Raw genomic sequence first — 18,412 nt, forward strand, 5'->3', positions numbered from 1 at the left:
CGCCGGTAAATATCGCACTCTGGTGGAACTAAAACGCAAATCAGACGCGAGGGAATGAAAATAAAGCACATGCCAGTGATACAGATTCATTTTACACAGCTATATTCAGCTAAACCTTTGAACAAGTATGTAATATAGAACGCGTTTATCTTAGTCTATAGTTCAAGTTACTGAGATGTTTGTCTTCAATGTTTCGACTTGGAGAAATTATTTGAATATGAGCCGCAGGCTTTTTAACTCAATAAATTACATCGTCATCTTCGAAATTAATCAAGCTTGACGTCCGTGGAAAAAGACTACTGTGATAAATCCCACGATGTAGCAGAAATAGAGTTTAAGAGTATGCATTCAAAACAAAAATTTAGTTTTTCTCTCAAAATTGTTACATTATTATGTTTTTTTTTCTGTGATTTGTTGCAAATTACCAGTGTGTCATTTAGAAGTGACGGGTGATCTTACTAATATATTAGTACTAGTAATTCGGTAGCCGTGTCGTATAAGTGTCAAATCACGACAAGTTCACTATTATTGTTTTAGAGACATGACCAGAATAATAACTTATGTGTGACCAGCATAATAATGGAATAATAAAAATTTGGATGACAAAAAAAAATCGTGACAATGCATTATGGGACAAAATTCCATTGAATATGAACGGACAAATATAATGTGCATTATGTTGGAAACACAATAATTTATATATTATTGTTTTTGTATGTATTACCGTTTGCGAATAAAACTAAGCGACCTTTGTCGTCCATACCACTGAACATTTTATTTTGACGAAATATGTCACCATAGAAACCAATATAAAAACATGAAACTATAACTTTGTAATTCTCAAAATGTCTGTTCCACCGTCGACCGTGGCGAAGATGTCCTTGTCGTATTCTTGATAAAGGGGTACAATACATACTCATGTAGCAAAAACTCCTCCCCCTTATAGGGAGTATGGTATCATGTTGATTTGAATGTCTACAATACAAGCTCAAAGACTTTAAATTGTACAGGTTTTCTGAAACAAATGAACGCATACACTAAGTCATTGAAAACTCGTACCTTTACTGTTAGTCGCGCCGCTAGCGACGAAGCGCTCGATGACTTAATCAATTCATTTTTGTTAATGGGTGTAAGCAGCTTTTTTCAAATGGACAACTATGATTGGTTATTTGGTAGTTCGTCATAAACAATACTGTAAATCTCTAACAAATAGAAATTGTTTTACTGTGAGCGGCATCATCGACGTTACGGAAATACGTCGTCTGTAGAGGGCGCGAAAGTGTATTTAATCCATTTGGAAAACAAACTCATCGACTTCGATCTATCTCCACCTATTCTATTCTATTCTATTCTATTCTATTCTATTCTATTCTATTCTATTCTATTCTATTCTATTCTATTCTATTCTATTGGGCGAATATATCTGGCTCTTCAATCTCTTCAATCTCATCGTGCTGTTGGTGCCCGTAGTTTACCAACGGGTTTACTACTGATATCGACCCTGCCGCAAGTTTCCTTGGCACCTCGCATTGTTTGTGCAAATCAGTCGGGTTGACCTTTACCCCGTAGCGACATCTGACCACAAACTGCTCGCATCCATACCACTGATAGCTATACCAATCTAAACCAAGCTGCTCGTGGGCTGTCCTAACGATTTCATCCGTGTTCCGAGCCGGCAGGTCGTGCTTCGAATTGTTTATACGCACGTTACGCCCCCTACAGGCGTTCTCGAGCAGTTCTTTACGGATTTCCCCTCGGCTCAGATGTATTATGGCGCCCTCGCCGACATATACTGACCAGTGGTTGAACTTTGCTTCTGGGTAACTGAATTCAATCAAATCTCCCGGGGCACACTTGTCAACAAGACGTTGAGCCCTTGTAAATCCCTGACCCATGATTATGCTCTGACACTTAAACAGACCACAGGGCGTGGTAACGCTTTAAATATGAATGGGTGACTGGATCGCGACGTCACTCGGACATACCGAGTTGTTGAATCAAGTTGTTGAACTATGTTCCTTTTCTAAATAATCGGAGCTTGTGTTGTGTTGATCTTTCTGTATAATAAGTCACATACTCGTTCATTAAATTCTAATCTGTAGCGACCTATGTATGGCGTTAAACGGTTAGAAGCAGTATAAAGCACAGTGGAGATATTGCCGTACTCGGTGAAGGCACAATTCCTCTAACACTGCGATGAAAGTTATAATGACGGTGTCATATACAGACACCTCCGCCAACAACAAGTCATTCATACACACACCTGATTAATACACGGTCCGGGAATGCAGACATGGATTCGATTTCCCGCAGACTATCCTGCAGTGTCTTGTCAGCAATTCTTTAGTATATTAATACTGTAGCGAGATGTGTCGATCGTCTCATGGCTCGAAATTCTCACTGTAGCAACTGGAAGAAAAGTCTTTACACGTAGTGTAAATGATATGGTTAAACGTGGCCAACTTCGATTTCCCGGAAGTTGTTACAGACTGAATGTCTGCTACGCCGCAGATTACTCTTTGCATATACACAATCCATGCGTGCCAACAAGGACTTCCCCTAGACGTCACGGTACCCGTATGATTGCCAATACTTTCTGGAATTCAGTAAAAACACTTCGGGTCAGTGACATTGGAGACCCGAACAACAAAGAAGCTAGTCTACTATACGCAGTAATGCGTGAATCGTAGCTTCCCACTGTTATTTGGCAGTGATGTCAAAGGTCACGGTAACTTTATCGCCTGATCATATCTCACGCTGTTGAAACAGTTCGTTAAAACAAACCAAAATAAATCCATGCCCAGTGATTTATTATAAACTAGCTGCCCATTGTTTCGCGGTGATACGTTTTCGTATGTTTATCCTGGCCTAGTAAGGTTAGTACTGCTAATAATGCAAGCGATAACACTCGTGATATATCATATAGCCAGAGAAAGACTGTTGAAGAAATTATTAAAACAAACATACGGATTGGCCTTGGAGTTATACAAATATACTAGTAGTTTTATTAGTTATTACACTAGTAGCTTCGCGGTAAGTGGCTTTCGCGGTAAGTGGGTTTCGTATTGGGTGGGTCTCGCGGGGAGTAGGGCTGTGTCCTAAGTTATTAATTTGCCCTTATGATTTGTGATGTTGCTCTGGTAGGAGTTCCAAAATAAGACCCATGCTCTGATAAAGCCCATAGTTTCAAAAACCAAGAAACATTATCATTATGATCTTATTGCAAAGGATAGTTGAATATTGTTTATTAAAATTAATAATCCCTATAACCGTTTTCCAATATAGATAAATTATAGTACGTAACAAATATATAACTCAGTCTCATCAATAAAATAAAGAAATGTATATATATATATATTTACATTATTACTAATGCATTGCAATACAACTAATTAAATTAAAAGAAATTGCAATATAAAATATTCCGTCAGTAACACTTCTAAAGGGTTTACGAAAATATTTGTTTATAATTTTATAAATTGGCTTGGCAATTTCCACCCCAATTAGATATAATGTGTACATATTTTAATAAATAAAATTAAAGAAACACTAACAAAAATGAAATATTAATTGTTGGCAATTCGCTCCGCTAGGATTGCCCTTATAATCACTTTTGTCGTTTTGTTTGTGTGTGTGATTTCCAGTGTTTTCACGTATTAGTGCTTCTGTGATTTTTTTGGCTTGGCCGATTTTGCTCAAACTTGGCAGGTAGGTCACACCTTCACCCTAGTTATTAGGAATAATCTGCCATAGCTTCGTGCCAAATGTATCTCCTCCTACAAATTTGGGATAAAACACCTCAGCTTGAGTGTGGGCACAAAGTTACTATTTGAATTTTTGATAACTTTTTTCATTACCGAGAAATTTGGCCCCAAAGTTGGGGTAACTTTTCACCAGCAACGGCTTTTAACTCCTCTGAGATTTTTTTTTGGCTCGGCTGATTCTGTTCATACTTACACAGGTAGGTCGTACCGTCACTAATTGAAAAAAAATCCTGGCGCACCACTGTCATTGCAACATCAACAACTGATTTTTGAATACTTCCGCCCCAAATGTATCACCTGCTACCAGTTTTGTAATAGCAGTAATCAGATGATCATGCTTTTTACTTTGGCTCAGATGATCACAGGGAGCCCATGAACTATGATCAACTGTACGGACTCCCTATGAGCGGGGGGGGGGTATCGGCTGTTATCTAGTGTAAGAAATAGACAAGGGATGAAGGCTCCATCCAGCTTACATTTTTTAAACTCGAAAAAACAGACGAAAAGAATGAAAAATAAAATCTAAGAAAATACCAGGTTCAAGAATATTAGTTGCTCCTTCAAATTTCGCCAAAGCCTTACCTACATTTTCCCGTTATCTGCAGAATAAATCAAGAAAACTACCCAAATTGACTACATTTAGGAATTCCTAACGGTTTGCCCGAACGCACGGCACAGTCGGAGGCGTAGCCTGTTCAGCATTTTGTCAAAAACGAATCACAAGACTGGTTACGAACCAGTCGTGACCTCCTGGACTTTCCCAAAAAACATTACAGTACTGTTACAGGATGTTAGTTCACTGGAGTCTGCCTAGCATCTGATCACTTGCTCAATTAAAACAGATGGTATCAATTACAACTTCCTGTCAGTGCATATAATGACTTTGAATGTGTAAACTTAAGCTTAATAAGTACAATGTACTACCAAGGTGTCCAATATGGCGACCAAGGGCAAAAACATTGTTATGCAAATTAACTTTAGTTGAAAATTTTTCTCCTCGATATCTACGTGAATTTGAACCAAAATGTTATCGGCAAGACTCAGAATACGACTGTGGCAGCCACTGAAACGCAATTGAAAGCAAATGAACACGTCAAGCAAACAAAACTTTTTCGAGTCATGGCGTAAAATGGAGGCACATACCATTTTGACTCTTGAGGGGAATGGAAATCAATTGATTTGAGGGTGTCACAATAAATAAGAGAGTAAATCGTTTTTATGCTACGAAAAAATGCAGACCTCGAACGTACTTTTTGGACTTTAGTACAACTTCATTTTTGTTTGATTACCTAACGTTTTTAAGTTCATTTTCTGCAAGAGACAGAGCACATACCTAAGCGGCCGTCCCTCAGCAAATAATGAAGCAAAGGCATTTTCGATGTCGAAATCGCGAAACTCACCCTTTTTACGCAAACTGGGAATTTCGAATTAATAAACGAAGATAAAATATCCAAGAATCAACACATACCAAAAATTATATCTCAAACGTGAATATTCGTGGTGTATTTTAAGTCTAACCGGACCATAAGTGAAAATTTGTTAGTACTCTAATTATCCAAATATATTTTAGTATAAGGTAGTAACGACATTCATACCGCTGGCACCACGGGCACTTGAAACAGAAATATAAAACGTGGTATTTTCATTGTGTGTGTGTGTTTTTTCAAAGTTTGCTGTGTCAAGTGCCCATGGCTGGTACAAATACCGTCCAAGATGATTCACGCCACCAACGCCCGAGACTTTGTTTGCACCTAATTTACTCGAGGAGGGCGCACTACTAACACGCGTGTCGCCTTACCAACAATGATCTCGTTGTTACGATGTGTGTAAGCTGTAATGATAGCGGGGTAAAATATGGACCACTTGCCATCAAATGAATCTCCTAGCTTTCACATTTGGATAAACTGTTTTTATTTTGTCGATATTGCGCAGATTGGGAAACATTGAAGACGCATTGTTTCCCTGGAAACAGGAATTATACATCGTATTAATAACTACGTACATTGCGTGCGACACTATGTTAATTCTCAACGTTGGAAGGTTCTTTAGTTTTACATGTACACCAAGTCCGGTGACTTATAATATTTTGAAGATATGTTACAAAAATCTCTAATTTACCAGGGACGACGTTTTGGCGTTTTACCTACAGTACGAATGCAAGCTGCCATGCGACTTCCCCTTCTGACGTCACAAGGGGAATTTCTGTATGCAAATGAGAAACTAATGAAGAGCCTCGTTTTAAAATACACAAACATAAAGTTGCTGTAGACTGAGTTTAAAACACATTTTTTCACTTAAAAAAAATAATTCATGCTTAGAAATATAAAAATTAATAATATTTATGTATCAATTGATATTTTTAGGCGTGAAAATAGCAGCCATTTCACAGGCACTTTAAATGGTGTCTACTATGAAAAGCGTTCAAGTTTTCAATTTTGTTGACTGTTACCTAATTTATTCGAATGAAAGCAGCTTGTAACATTTGTTCTCATCGGTGTTTTATTCTGCAAGTCTCGACAGTAAGGGCTGTCAGTTTACCTCTAAAAACCCACTTGAAATCCGGAGGGATGTATGTGTCTTTTATTTTTCTGATGTTATCAATCAAACAAGTTGCTTGGACACACCGTAGTTTTATTCCCATAATTAAGAGCCCTATAATTATAGTAGGTTTGTATAGCAGATCCATCCGGCGTCGAAGGTCTTCACGAATCCGATTCAATGGAAGATTTGACTTGTTTGGAAACAATAAAAGGAATTGGCATGTACTCACTGACAAACGGTTTGAGTATGATCTGTACAGGTATTATCCGATGAGCTATTGTCTGTATATCTCATTACGCTTCATTAGTGTGGCTCATTTGACAAGAGGACTCAAATGACTAACGGTGGCAAGATAATTGCTCTTTTGTAGACGTCGGTGGATGGGGGACGCCGGGTCAGTCACCGTGTCCATCTCCGGCATTCGGCCCACGCTTGGCATTGAATTTTTCTCCGTGACGTTGCTGAGAGAAAACTGTATCTGAGAAGAGTTATTTACACTTGAACTATTTATCATTCTATATATACTACATTTTTTCTATATATGAGAAAATTCCAAAATTGGTGAATTTTAATTAGAGTTTGTTTGTCAGCTTACCTCAGTACGAGTCGACTCTGTGTCTGTGTCTGTGAGTATCAATGTTTGAATCGATGTTTTCCCTTTGAAGATTATTGTCTTTAAAATGATAAATTGCGCACGTTGCTATAAGATGTAAATCCAATAACAGCACGCTGATTCTGAGTACTATTTAAGCGGCGGTTCATTGAACAAGTTCAGAAACAAACAATATATTATGCCTTTTGCTAAAAATGTTTACCTAATATATAATTAATTGTTTGATTGTATCCAGATATTTGTAACATAACTGTTTTAAACCCATCACCTTGTAAAAACATGAACAGCGAATCTTAGGTCTAACTTAATTATGATTGAGGGCGCTATATGATTTTTTAATTCTCGTCCGAGACTTGTCTCAAATACCCTCGGACTTGCATTTACTACATCGTTACGCCGTTTGATTTTCCGTATACGACCACCACCCCATTGCTAATTGCGTTTGGTTTGTTTTCACCTGATTAAAATGTTAAATACATAAATGACGTTTTAAAGATATTTACTGAAAAATAAATAAAATGGAATCTAATGATCATGAGCGAGATCGAAATGAATTTAATAGAAATACATTTAATGTCTATTTTCAACATTTTAAATTTGGCATTCTGTGAAAACCGCCAACAATTTTGGATTAGTCCAATTATTTCACAAACCCTTTTCACATATGCCATAAGGTTATCGCAAGGTTATGGATTAATTTACTTAAGCGTAAGGAGTATGGTAATCTATAAATAAATTCTGAAAATATCACCAAATGTAGAAATCAAAGACAATTTATGAACGGAGACAGATTATTTTCGCATGTAGTTTGCTGAACTATTGATAACACATAGATCTGCCACTATTGTTTCAGTTGATTGAGTATATACGTTATTTTTAGTGAAATAGACACAAGTTTTCAAGCAAAAAAAGATTATTAAATTATAAATTATCAGAGACAAAAATTAATTTCATATAACTTTCATTTACAAAGCTAACCAGAATATATATAATGTGCATTTTCTTAGTGAAATACTATTTTGACAACGAACTGGTAGAATATATAAACTGAAAGGTAAACAATGAATGACATACAAATTGCTCGCATGATACGAAATACTGAGTATTTGTCAGGCGGTCAAAACATGGTCTCTCGTGCTAACGGCCAATAATTTATACCCTAGACGGAAATGAATTTGTTTTAACATTTAACGATCCGCACTAAAATGTAGTCACGTGACGACACTATTTGTACAATTCGAAATAGATTTATGTCAGTAATTCTTATCGAACGATTATCTTCCACCTAGAATATCGTGACGGATGTACGACGGATCATGTGACCAATGTCACGTGATTGGTTGCTAAGTCTCATGTGATAATAAGATTGACATTACCAAACGATACCTCTCTATCCATGACTGTAGCTATATGTTATGAAGTAATTTGGTATAACGCACGTGGTCGCGTTAATATAACTCTCTCAAATAACTATATAACTTTTGAAGTATATGCACTTGGGAGGCCTATTGTAATGAATAATATAATATATATACTTATGTACAATGACCCATCTTCCTGGATTCCGACGTAACGCGAAGGCCTTCAAAATTACTATTAAACGTGTTTTCTCCACTAGCATTATATTGTATGTAACCTAACCTCCTTGTGTTTTCAGTAGATGCAGAGAATTTGGCCAAAAAAGCTGTTTCTTTGAAGCTTGGCAGTCGTTGTTTCGCAACGTATTCGTTAGGGTTTCCACGCGACGGACTAGTACAACTCATATACAAATTCATTGTTTGTTTGTTTGCGACTAATTAAGATTCCGTTAATTCATGCATGGAGTCGCTATTTTGCAACGTACTCATTTCAAAGAGTTTTAAATCAATGTTTTCAGAGAACCATTCGTTCGCGCATTGAATGTTAAAGATTGTAGTCTGAGATAATATTGTGATTTCTGACGCAACTGATCAGCCGTGCAACGTTCTTGTTCACATCGCCATTGTCTTGCAGTAATGAACAGCACGTACTTTATTACTAGTGAAATATTTTTATATTGTTGTAATCACGATTTGATTATTTTAGTTATAAACGTTCGTTCTTCCTTGGCATATGTAACACAATGGTCTGCCGGGTTTCGTTTTATTGCAAACCGCTCTTTGTCGCGTGTGATTGGCTTTCGGGACAATTTTAAAGCGGGAGTCGTCACCTGCGCATGCGACAGACGGCCGTAACGTGTCGTTGTTTACAAACAAGCGTCTACCCATAAGCCTTTGCGTTTTTAGCATGCGTTGTTATCATTGCTTGGGACTCAATTCCCGCGCGTGCGCAGGCGACGACCCCCCCGCTTCAAAATTTCATAGATTGTTAACAAAATAATAGTGTTTTGCGAACCAGTTGAATATCACCGCCGCTGCGCCCGCTCAACTTGAATGTCCCTTCGTTCAAAGTAAAAAGTTCTTTAAAAAGAGACAGTCTCATTCTGTGTCTTAGTCTGTTTCTGTTTCTAATTCTATGTATCGTTTGGGTACAGCAACTGAGGGCGCTGTTATACCTGTAATATAACGGGTGACCATACGTGGGCGGCGCGACCATTTAGGCTGCAAGGCTCCTGTGAACAGTGCAAACAAATAATCGAAAGAAAATAACGTGCAAAAAACAAGATGAAATCATCCATTACAAAGTTGAGACAGTTTATAGACACGTAACTTGAAGTTTTTCGTTAGCGGTGCTTTCACCGCGCGCCAAAAGGTGAGTAACGATGAAGTTGGCGACAATAATGATTTGCCAATGTGTCACGTGACTAGATTAGAATAAAAAACAGTACTCGAGATTGGTCTTAATTACAGAGAGTATTTATGAGGATGACAAGTGCAATCTCTCAGAGAATGAAGGACGCGATGGCCACAGGCCCGAAAGTTTAATATCTAAACGATTGCACGATGGATCTGCGACTTTGAATAATTTTGTTCCTTTTTCACGTTAATTTTTCTTTCACGTAGAAACAAACAGAGAAAATAAACATTCTGTATCCGGCCCTGTTAACCCACTCGGAGATTGTACCGATCATTCACGTTCAAATAATTGTTTTGGTATAAATGTTTACATGTGTTTCTGGCTTTTTGATTGTTGACACACATTTTCATATTAAGTTATTGCTGGTGAATGAATTACACAGCATAATCATCTTATGAATGTTATCACTACACAGTGAATGTGACAAGGTACAAAATCCGACCACTTACATCGAATTCCCGGGTGACCTAAAGACGAGACTTTTAAGCTTGGAGCTTCAAAATTATGTGTTTTCTGGAATTATAGATTGAAGTAAGAGTGAAGGTATCAAAAACAAGAGTTGCGATTTTGTATCTAGATGGCTCATGGCGGTGCAATATATTGACATTTCACTGGTGGCGCACTGGTAAAGACACAGACGTAATAATGATAATGTTACCTGAAAGCAAATAAGCCAAGAGGCCAGAGTGCTGTAATACCCATTGCATGATAAAATTTAAGACTGAGGTTTTGCAAAGAGACATGCGCAGACAATTATCTTATCAGACAATGGTGTGGCGAACTTAATGAAATAAAACCAACGCGCAATACACACAAGAATACTCTTATTTTTCAGAAAACGACCGACAAACAGTTGATATCGTACATACATTATGTTCACTGGTCTGGGGTTTCTCATCAGTATAATTTCACACTCAGGGACCATACTGAGCTGATTGCAATGTATTTAGCCTCGTTTATTTCCTGATCGTACACTGGGCGTGTGTATTTCGCTGTGGACCGGGGACTCTACAACGCGATGTACGTACCACGTGTGTCGACCGTGATGATATTGGCATCGTTTTCAGCTATTTAATATGGCATTTTCATTTCACCAGCTGCGCCCGCCGATTCTTCGTGAAATCTGAGTGCTGCTCATTTTGTCGTGGTGCTCGTTCGTGATGAGACTTGAGACAACAACAATTACAAGATTGAGAACACGTGATTGGGAGACCACAACTCAACACCTGTGCTATGCTTCGTCTAAATATAGTTTAAAATAAAAGTGCTCATCATCTTTCTCATCTACGTCAAAATCCTCATCTTTTTCCCCAGCTAACAATATTTATGTCAATTTAAAACATAGTTAGGGTCGTGAGAATATGTACAATACGTACTCGAAAGATAGGGCTAGCTAATCGAACTGGACTACTAAATTGATGTCGTCTGGATAATGTAAGAACACGGTCCCTCTATAGACTATAGAGTGACTGTGGTAAGAAGTATCACGCGAATGCTCGAGGGGTTGGAGTCGTCGAGTGAGATGGCTGGAGGGGCGACAGTCGTCCAGTGAGACGGCAAGGGAGACTTTAGTCGTCTAGTGAGATGGCTCGAGGGGCCAGTCAGTATACTAGTTGTTTAAAAAATGCTGTGTAACGATAGATATTTGGACCTAATATTGTATTGTCGCAAATTTGAGTGAAATTTGTGAAAACCGGTAATCAAAGTGCCGCCATCGTCAAGCTCATAGCACCGCAGTGACTCCATATGAGATACCAATTTGGAGCTCTCTCGGGGTTGGTCCATACTCTTAAAATGGGCATTTCATAAGAACCACTACCTGACTACCCAACAAATTTCCTAGTACACATAATTTTTATTTATCCATGTTCATTTTTTCCTTATAAACTATTTTATTTTACAGCAATCAAAATCAAAATTGAGGATACAATTTTTAATAATGATAATTATTATTACGAATGTTTTATAATTTGAGGTATGCAAGAAGTGGGATATAAAATCTCGCGAGATATGCGAGATGGTCACAAAATCGGAAGAGAAACATACATTTCTAGGAACGGTACATCAGACTGTAAGCAGCGCGCTTATTGGCTGCTAATTACCGATAAAAGAAATAAAACGTTAAAATTAGCTCCCAGAGTTTCTGATTCGCTTTGATTGAATATTACTCATTTGTTACATAACTCTTCACCCAGCACTATGGGACCAGCCATGCAACTTTATTGTTTATGATTATTTTTCTAAATCTTGGTCCGACGCTAAATTCCCAAGGTGTTTGATAAATTCATTATTACACAGAGTCACTTTCGGAGCAACACAAGCATTACCCCCGTATTTATAAATACTATTAATTTCCCAATTCAAACTGAAACGAGAGGTTTCTATTGGCCAATTGACTAACATGATTGTGCTCACTGATTGGCTGGTTTGATTCAACTGTCATTTAAATTTATAAAGACAAAAGAATGCCTTTGTTATGCCAAGAGTATCATATAAAACTATAATAACCTTTATCTTACAATTCCTTGTTTAATTTATAACATATCATTGACGATCAGCTTACCAGTAAACTAGTCGTGTGTTGAACACAATAATTATGCGACCATGCAAGTAAAATATCGTGTGCCGGCAACCACTCTTCCACATACTGAAGTCTTTAGTTTTTCCCCCAGAAATACATTACCATTCAACACGATACTTCGTTAGCAATTTGCGCAGTATGGTCCATTTCAGAATTAATCAGAGTCTAACGTTACGCAGAGAGACGGCAGTGGCGACTATTCTTTCTCTCAAAACATCATTTAAAAGCCCATAAGCGCCTCCTCTGGGATAAACAAACGACTTACAAATTGGTTGCAAACAATGAGCCAAATGGACCCAAGCCCTCCTGTCTAATTAGGGACATCGTGGAGAACAGTGTCCCAAGGGTATGATTAGGTTACGACTCTACAAACTCAACGACATACGCACGTAAGGCTTTCCATGTCGAGCAGGAAATTGGTTTCACTTTACCACTTACCATGATTCAACGTTGTTCTACCTTGTCTGATACAATCTTCCAACTCCGGTTATTATTTGAAATCCGGCGAGTATTCATGATTAGACTGAACCGCTCTGACGCATATTATTAGCTACCCAAATATCACGAACACTTTGAAGTTTTCTAACTCTACTTATCACATTTTCAGATTCGAATTGTCACGAGATTTATGCCTACAAATCAAGAATTCCACCAACCTTGAATCGTTCATCTGACAATTTGCTTAGAGAAAAAAACCCTCCCTGTAATGTACATTTTATAACACGACTTTACTATATGGAAATGAAACAAAACATGGCAGAAATGCGTATCGGGGAGCTTTAAAGCAATCCATAAATTTTAAAAATTAGTTGAGTTATTATTTTACAAATTTGTAGCACAGGGATGTCTACTACTTCCCACGGGTACAGAAAACACACATGTTACAATCGCATGTTCAGACAGGCACGTGACATCACGAGTTCGTCATTGGCTCTTTGAAAGTCGTTATTCGAAACATGTGTATCTCTAGTGCACCACGAAAAGATTGACCAGATGTTCTGACGTATGTCAACGAACTTCGGTTGCTAGGCACCTCCTTGCTCTTCTACTTATATTATGGGTGGTCTTGCATAATGTGGAGTGAACAAAAAGATGATATTAGTTCAAGTTCTTTTCCATGAGATTTTGTACAGTTTCAGCTGCAAACGTAATTATATCGTATGCTACTATTGTGAAAATCTCAGCAAAGACACTTAGCATGGAACCAAATTTGTGAAGAATTAAAAGCACCGATTCGGAATTCCATTGAAACTCCCTTTTCACAAATCATTATACTATTAGAACAAACCATTATAATATTATAACAAACCATTACACTATTGGAACAAACCATTATACTATTAGAACAAATCATTATACTATTAGAACAAATCATTATAATATTATAACAAACCATTACACTATTGGAACAAACTATTATACTATTAGAACAAACCATTACACTATCGGAACAAACCATTATACTATTAGAACAAATCATTATACTATTAGAACAAACCATTATAATATTATAACAAACCATTACACTATTGGAACAAACTATTATACTATTAGAACAAACCATTATACTATCAGAACAAACCATTATACTATTTGAAAAAACCATTATACTATTTGAACAAACCATTATACTATTAAAACAAACCACTATACTATCGGAAAAAATCATTATACTATTAGAACAAACCATTGTACTATCAGAACAAATCATTATCTATCAGAACAAACCATTATACTATCGGAAAAAACCATTATACTATTAAAACAAACCATTACACTATCGTAACAAACCCTTATACTATTAGAACAAACCATTATACTATTAGAACAAACCATTATACTATCAGAACAAACCATTATACTATTAGAACAAACCATTATACTATTAGAACAAACCCTTATACTATCAGAACAAACCCAATCTGATTAAAATCTGATGTAGTGTACGGGCTTTAATTATTTTGGCTATAAACTTATTTTAATTTTTTTTTATTACTTTTGTTATTAATGCCCTTTTATTTTATTATTTTACTTTGATTTTGATTTTTTTTTAATTCCGCCCTACCTACATCTGATCCGACGCCTATGCAAGTCCCGTTCAAATCTCGCGTAAGTAACAGCCAATCACAGTCCCCCTTTTATACAGGCTGTCGGTTGCTTACTTTTCAGTGTAGCGACACTCTACGGGCAATCTTTCTGTACATTATATTGTGCCCACTTGGATGAACCATTAGTAGAAAATTGCTAGTATATTTTTATTTGCAAAAGAAATTCCACAGCATTTTACAATTGTTGTCATTACATTGAATATTTTTTTCACTTCCAACAAATGTGTGCACTTCCAGATACATCTTCGCCAGCCAAGGTTCGTTCCGTCAATCATCGCTTCAATTTTACATCACTGAGCATAATTATCTCGAATGGAAGCAAAAAAATAAGTAAATCATAATAATTAGAACACTGTAAACAGCTATAGTAAACAATGCAAACTGATTTTAAATTGTATAACGGTCACCGCCCCACGGCATCGACGCAAAAAATTGGAGCAAAAAAATATTTCCTGATCAATTGCGATGTGTTCCAATAAAAAATATTTTATTCCAGTCCAAATCAGCTCAATTAACTTAATAAAGAGTTATTGTATAATGTACAAAATGTTGATACAATTTGATGAATATTTACAGCTACGGCTTCAATACCGTAGACGATGTTGGCCCGATCGTCAACAAAACATCACCCGTCTCCAGGGCAGGCGACTGGAAAAAAACACTCGTGTTCGGTCGAAACGGTGGAAACAAAATCGTCACTCCCAGAATAACTATGCAAAATAACGATCTAAAGTCGAACCATTCGAGCCACAATATTAACATAAAAATCACTTTCGTTGCATTTGACAATGACTTAAATAAACTTACCGAAAAACCGTGTTATTCTCGGTCGCTAACGTCGGTATAATCCGCCATTTTATTTGAGTGTGTTTGCCACCCGACTCCGCCCGGTGACATCATCATGTGCGCTATAGAAGGAGGTCTGTGATTCGTTGACTAAAATCGTCGATAGTGGGTCTCGTTGAAATCTCGTTACATAGGCATCGGGTCAGATGTAGGTAGGGCGGAATTAAAAAAATCACAAAATCAAAATCAAAGTAAAATAATAAAATAAAAGGGCATTAATAACAAAAGTAATAAAAAATAAAATTAAAATAAGTTTATAGGCAAAATAATTAAAACCCGTACACTACATCAGATTTTAATCAGATTGGAACAAACCATTATACTATTAGAACAAACCATTATACTATCAGAACAAACCATTATACTATTAGAACAAACCATTATACTATTAGAACAAACCATTATACTATTAGAACAAACCATTAAAATATTATAACAAACCATTACACTATTGGAACAAACCATTATACTATTAGAACAAATCATTATACTACTAGTATTAGAACAAATCATTATAATATTATAACAAACCATTACACTATTGGAACAAACTATTATACTATTAGAACAAATCATTATACTATTAGAACAAACCATTATAATATTATAACAAACCATTACACTATTGGAACAAACTATTATACTATTAGAAGAAACCATTACACTATCGGAAGAAACCATTATACTATTAATTCAAAATAAATCATTGCACTATTAGAACAAATCATGAAACTATCGGAACAAACCATTATACTATTAGAACAAATCATTATACTATTAGAACAAACCATTATACTATCAGAACAAACCATTATAATATTGGAACAAACCATTGCACTATTAGAACAAATCATTATACTATTAGAACAAACCATTACACTATCGGAACAAATCATTATATACTATCAGAACAAACCATTATACTATCAGAACAAACCATTATACTATCAGAACAAACCATTATACTATTTGAACAAACCATTATACTATTAGAACAAACCATTACACTATTAGAACAAACCATTATACTATTAGAACAAACCATTATACTATTAAAACAAACCATTATACTATCAGAACAAACCATTATACTATTTGAACAAACCATTATACTATTTGAACAAACCATTATACTATTAGAACAAACTATTATACTATCAGAACAAACCATTATACTATTTGAACAAACCATTATACTATTAAAACAAACCACTATACTATCGGAACAAATCATTATACTATCAGAACAAACCATTATACTATTAGAACAAACCATTATACTATCAGAACAAATCATTATCTATCAGAACAAACCATTATACTATCGGAAAAAAACATTATACTATTAAAACAAACCATTACACTATCGTAACAAACCCTTATAGTATTAGAACAAACCATTATACTATTAGAACAAACCATTATACTATCAGAACAAACCATTGCACTATTAGAACAAACCATTATACTATTAGAACAAACCATTACACTATTAGAACAAACCATTATACTATTAGAACAAACCATTATACTATTAAAACAAACCATTATACTATCAGAACAAACCATTATACTATTTGAACAAACCATTATACTATTTGAACAAACCATTATACTATTAAAACAAACCACTATACTATCGGAACAAATCATTATACTATTAGAACAAACCATTATACTATCAGAACGAATCATTATCTATCAGAACAAACCATTATACTATCGGAAAAAACCATTATACTATTAAAACAAACCATTACACTATCGTAACAAACCATTATACTATTAGAACAAACCCTTATACTATCAGAACAAACCATTATACTATTAGAACAAACCATTATACTAACAGAACAAACCCTTATACTATTAGAACAAACCATTATACTATTAGAACAAACCATTATACTATCAGAACAAACCATTGCACTATTAGAACAAACCATTATACTATTGGAACAAATCATTATACTATTAGAACAAACCATTATATTATTAGAACAAACCATTATACTATTGGAACAAACCATTATACTATCAGAACAAACCATTATACTATTAGAACAAACCATTATACTATCAGAACAAATCATTATCTATCAGAACAAACCATTGCACTATTAGAACAAACCATTATACTATTGGAACAAACCATTATACTATTATAACAAACTATTATACTGTTGGAACAAACCATTGAATACTATTAAGGATGGTATTTCCCGTTTCGATATAACTGTCGAGACATGATGCTTTCTGAGTATGAAACTGATTTTGCCAATTTTGTAAATTGTGAGGCTCATCATCTTCAATTCGTATTATTTCAAATTAAAGTGTAAATTAAACAAACTACATGTAATCTATTAGAACAAACCATTATACTATCAGAACAAACCATTGCACTATTAGAACAAATCATTATACTATTAGAACAAACCATTATACTATAAGAACAAACCATTATACTATCAGAACAAACCATTGCACTATCGGAAAAAACCATTATACTATTGGAACAAATCATTATACTATTAGAACAAACCATTATATTATTAGAACAAACCATTATACTATTGGAACAAACCATTATACTATCAGAACAAACCATTATACTATTAGAACAAACCATTATACTATCAGAACAAATCATTATCTATCAGAACAAACCATTGCACTATTAGAACAAACCATTATACTATTGGAACAAACCATTATACTATCGGAACAAACCATTATACTATTATAACAAACCATTATACTATCAGAACAAACCATTATACTATTAGAACAAACCATTATACTATTAGAACAAACCATTATACTATTAGAACAAACCATTATACTATCAGAACAAATCATTATACTATCAGAACAAACCATTATACTATTATAACAAACTATTATACTGTTGGAACAAACCATTGAATACTATTAAGGATGGTATTTCCCGTTTCGATATAACTGTCGAGACATGATGCTTTCTGAGTATGAAACTGATTTTGCCAATTTTGTAAATTGTGAGGCTCATCATCTTCAATTGGTATTATTTCAAATTAAAGTGTAAATTAAACAAACTACATGTAATCTATTAGAACAAACCATTATACTATCAGAACAAACCATTGCACTATTAGAACAAACCATTATACTATTGGAACAAATCATTATACTATTAGAACAAACC

General features: G+C 35.3%; 1 protein-coding gene and 1 long non-coding RNA gene across 2 annotated transcripts; both read right to left on the minus strand.

The window, feature by feature from the left end:
• Positions 1–749: 749 nt before the first annotated feature.
• LOC144359960 (protein LRATD2-like) lies at positions 750–2,488 on the minus strand. The gene has a single exon (XM_078012856.2). It carries the CDS (start codon positions 1,893–1,895, stop codon positions 1,407–1,409), a length of 489 nt encoding a protein of 162 aa, XP_077868982.2. The 5' UTR covers positions 1,896–2,488; the 3' UTR covers positions 750–1,406.
• A 12,022-nt stretch (positions 2,489–14,510) lies between these two features.
• Positions 14,511–15,475, minus strand: LOC146739307 (uncharacterized). Its single transcript, XR_014930149.1, has 2 exons — positions 15,190–15,475; positions 14,511–14,689 (listed from the first exon to the last, which is right to left on the minus strand). It is a non-coding gene; the product is annotated as an uncharacterized LOC146739307 (long non-coding RNA).
• Positions 15,476–18,412: the final 2,937 nt, after the last annotated feature.

Source organism: Saccoglossus kowalevskii, chromosome 8 (assembly GCF_978046115.1).
Source record: "Saccoglossus kowalevskii chromosome 8, keSacKowa6.1, whole genome shotgun sequence".
Lineage (NCBI taxonomy): Eukaryota > Metazoa > Hemichordata > Enteropneusta > Harrimaniidae > Saccoglossus > Saccoglossus kowalevskii.

Excerpts from the sequence above, each read along its gene's own strand:
- LOC144359960 (XM_078012856.2), bottom strand. The coding sequence starts at position 1,895 with ATGGGTCAGGGATTTACAAGGGCTCAACGTCTTGTTGACAAGTGTGCC.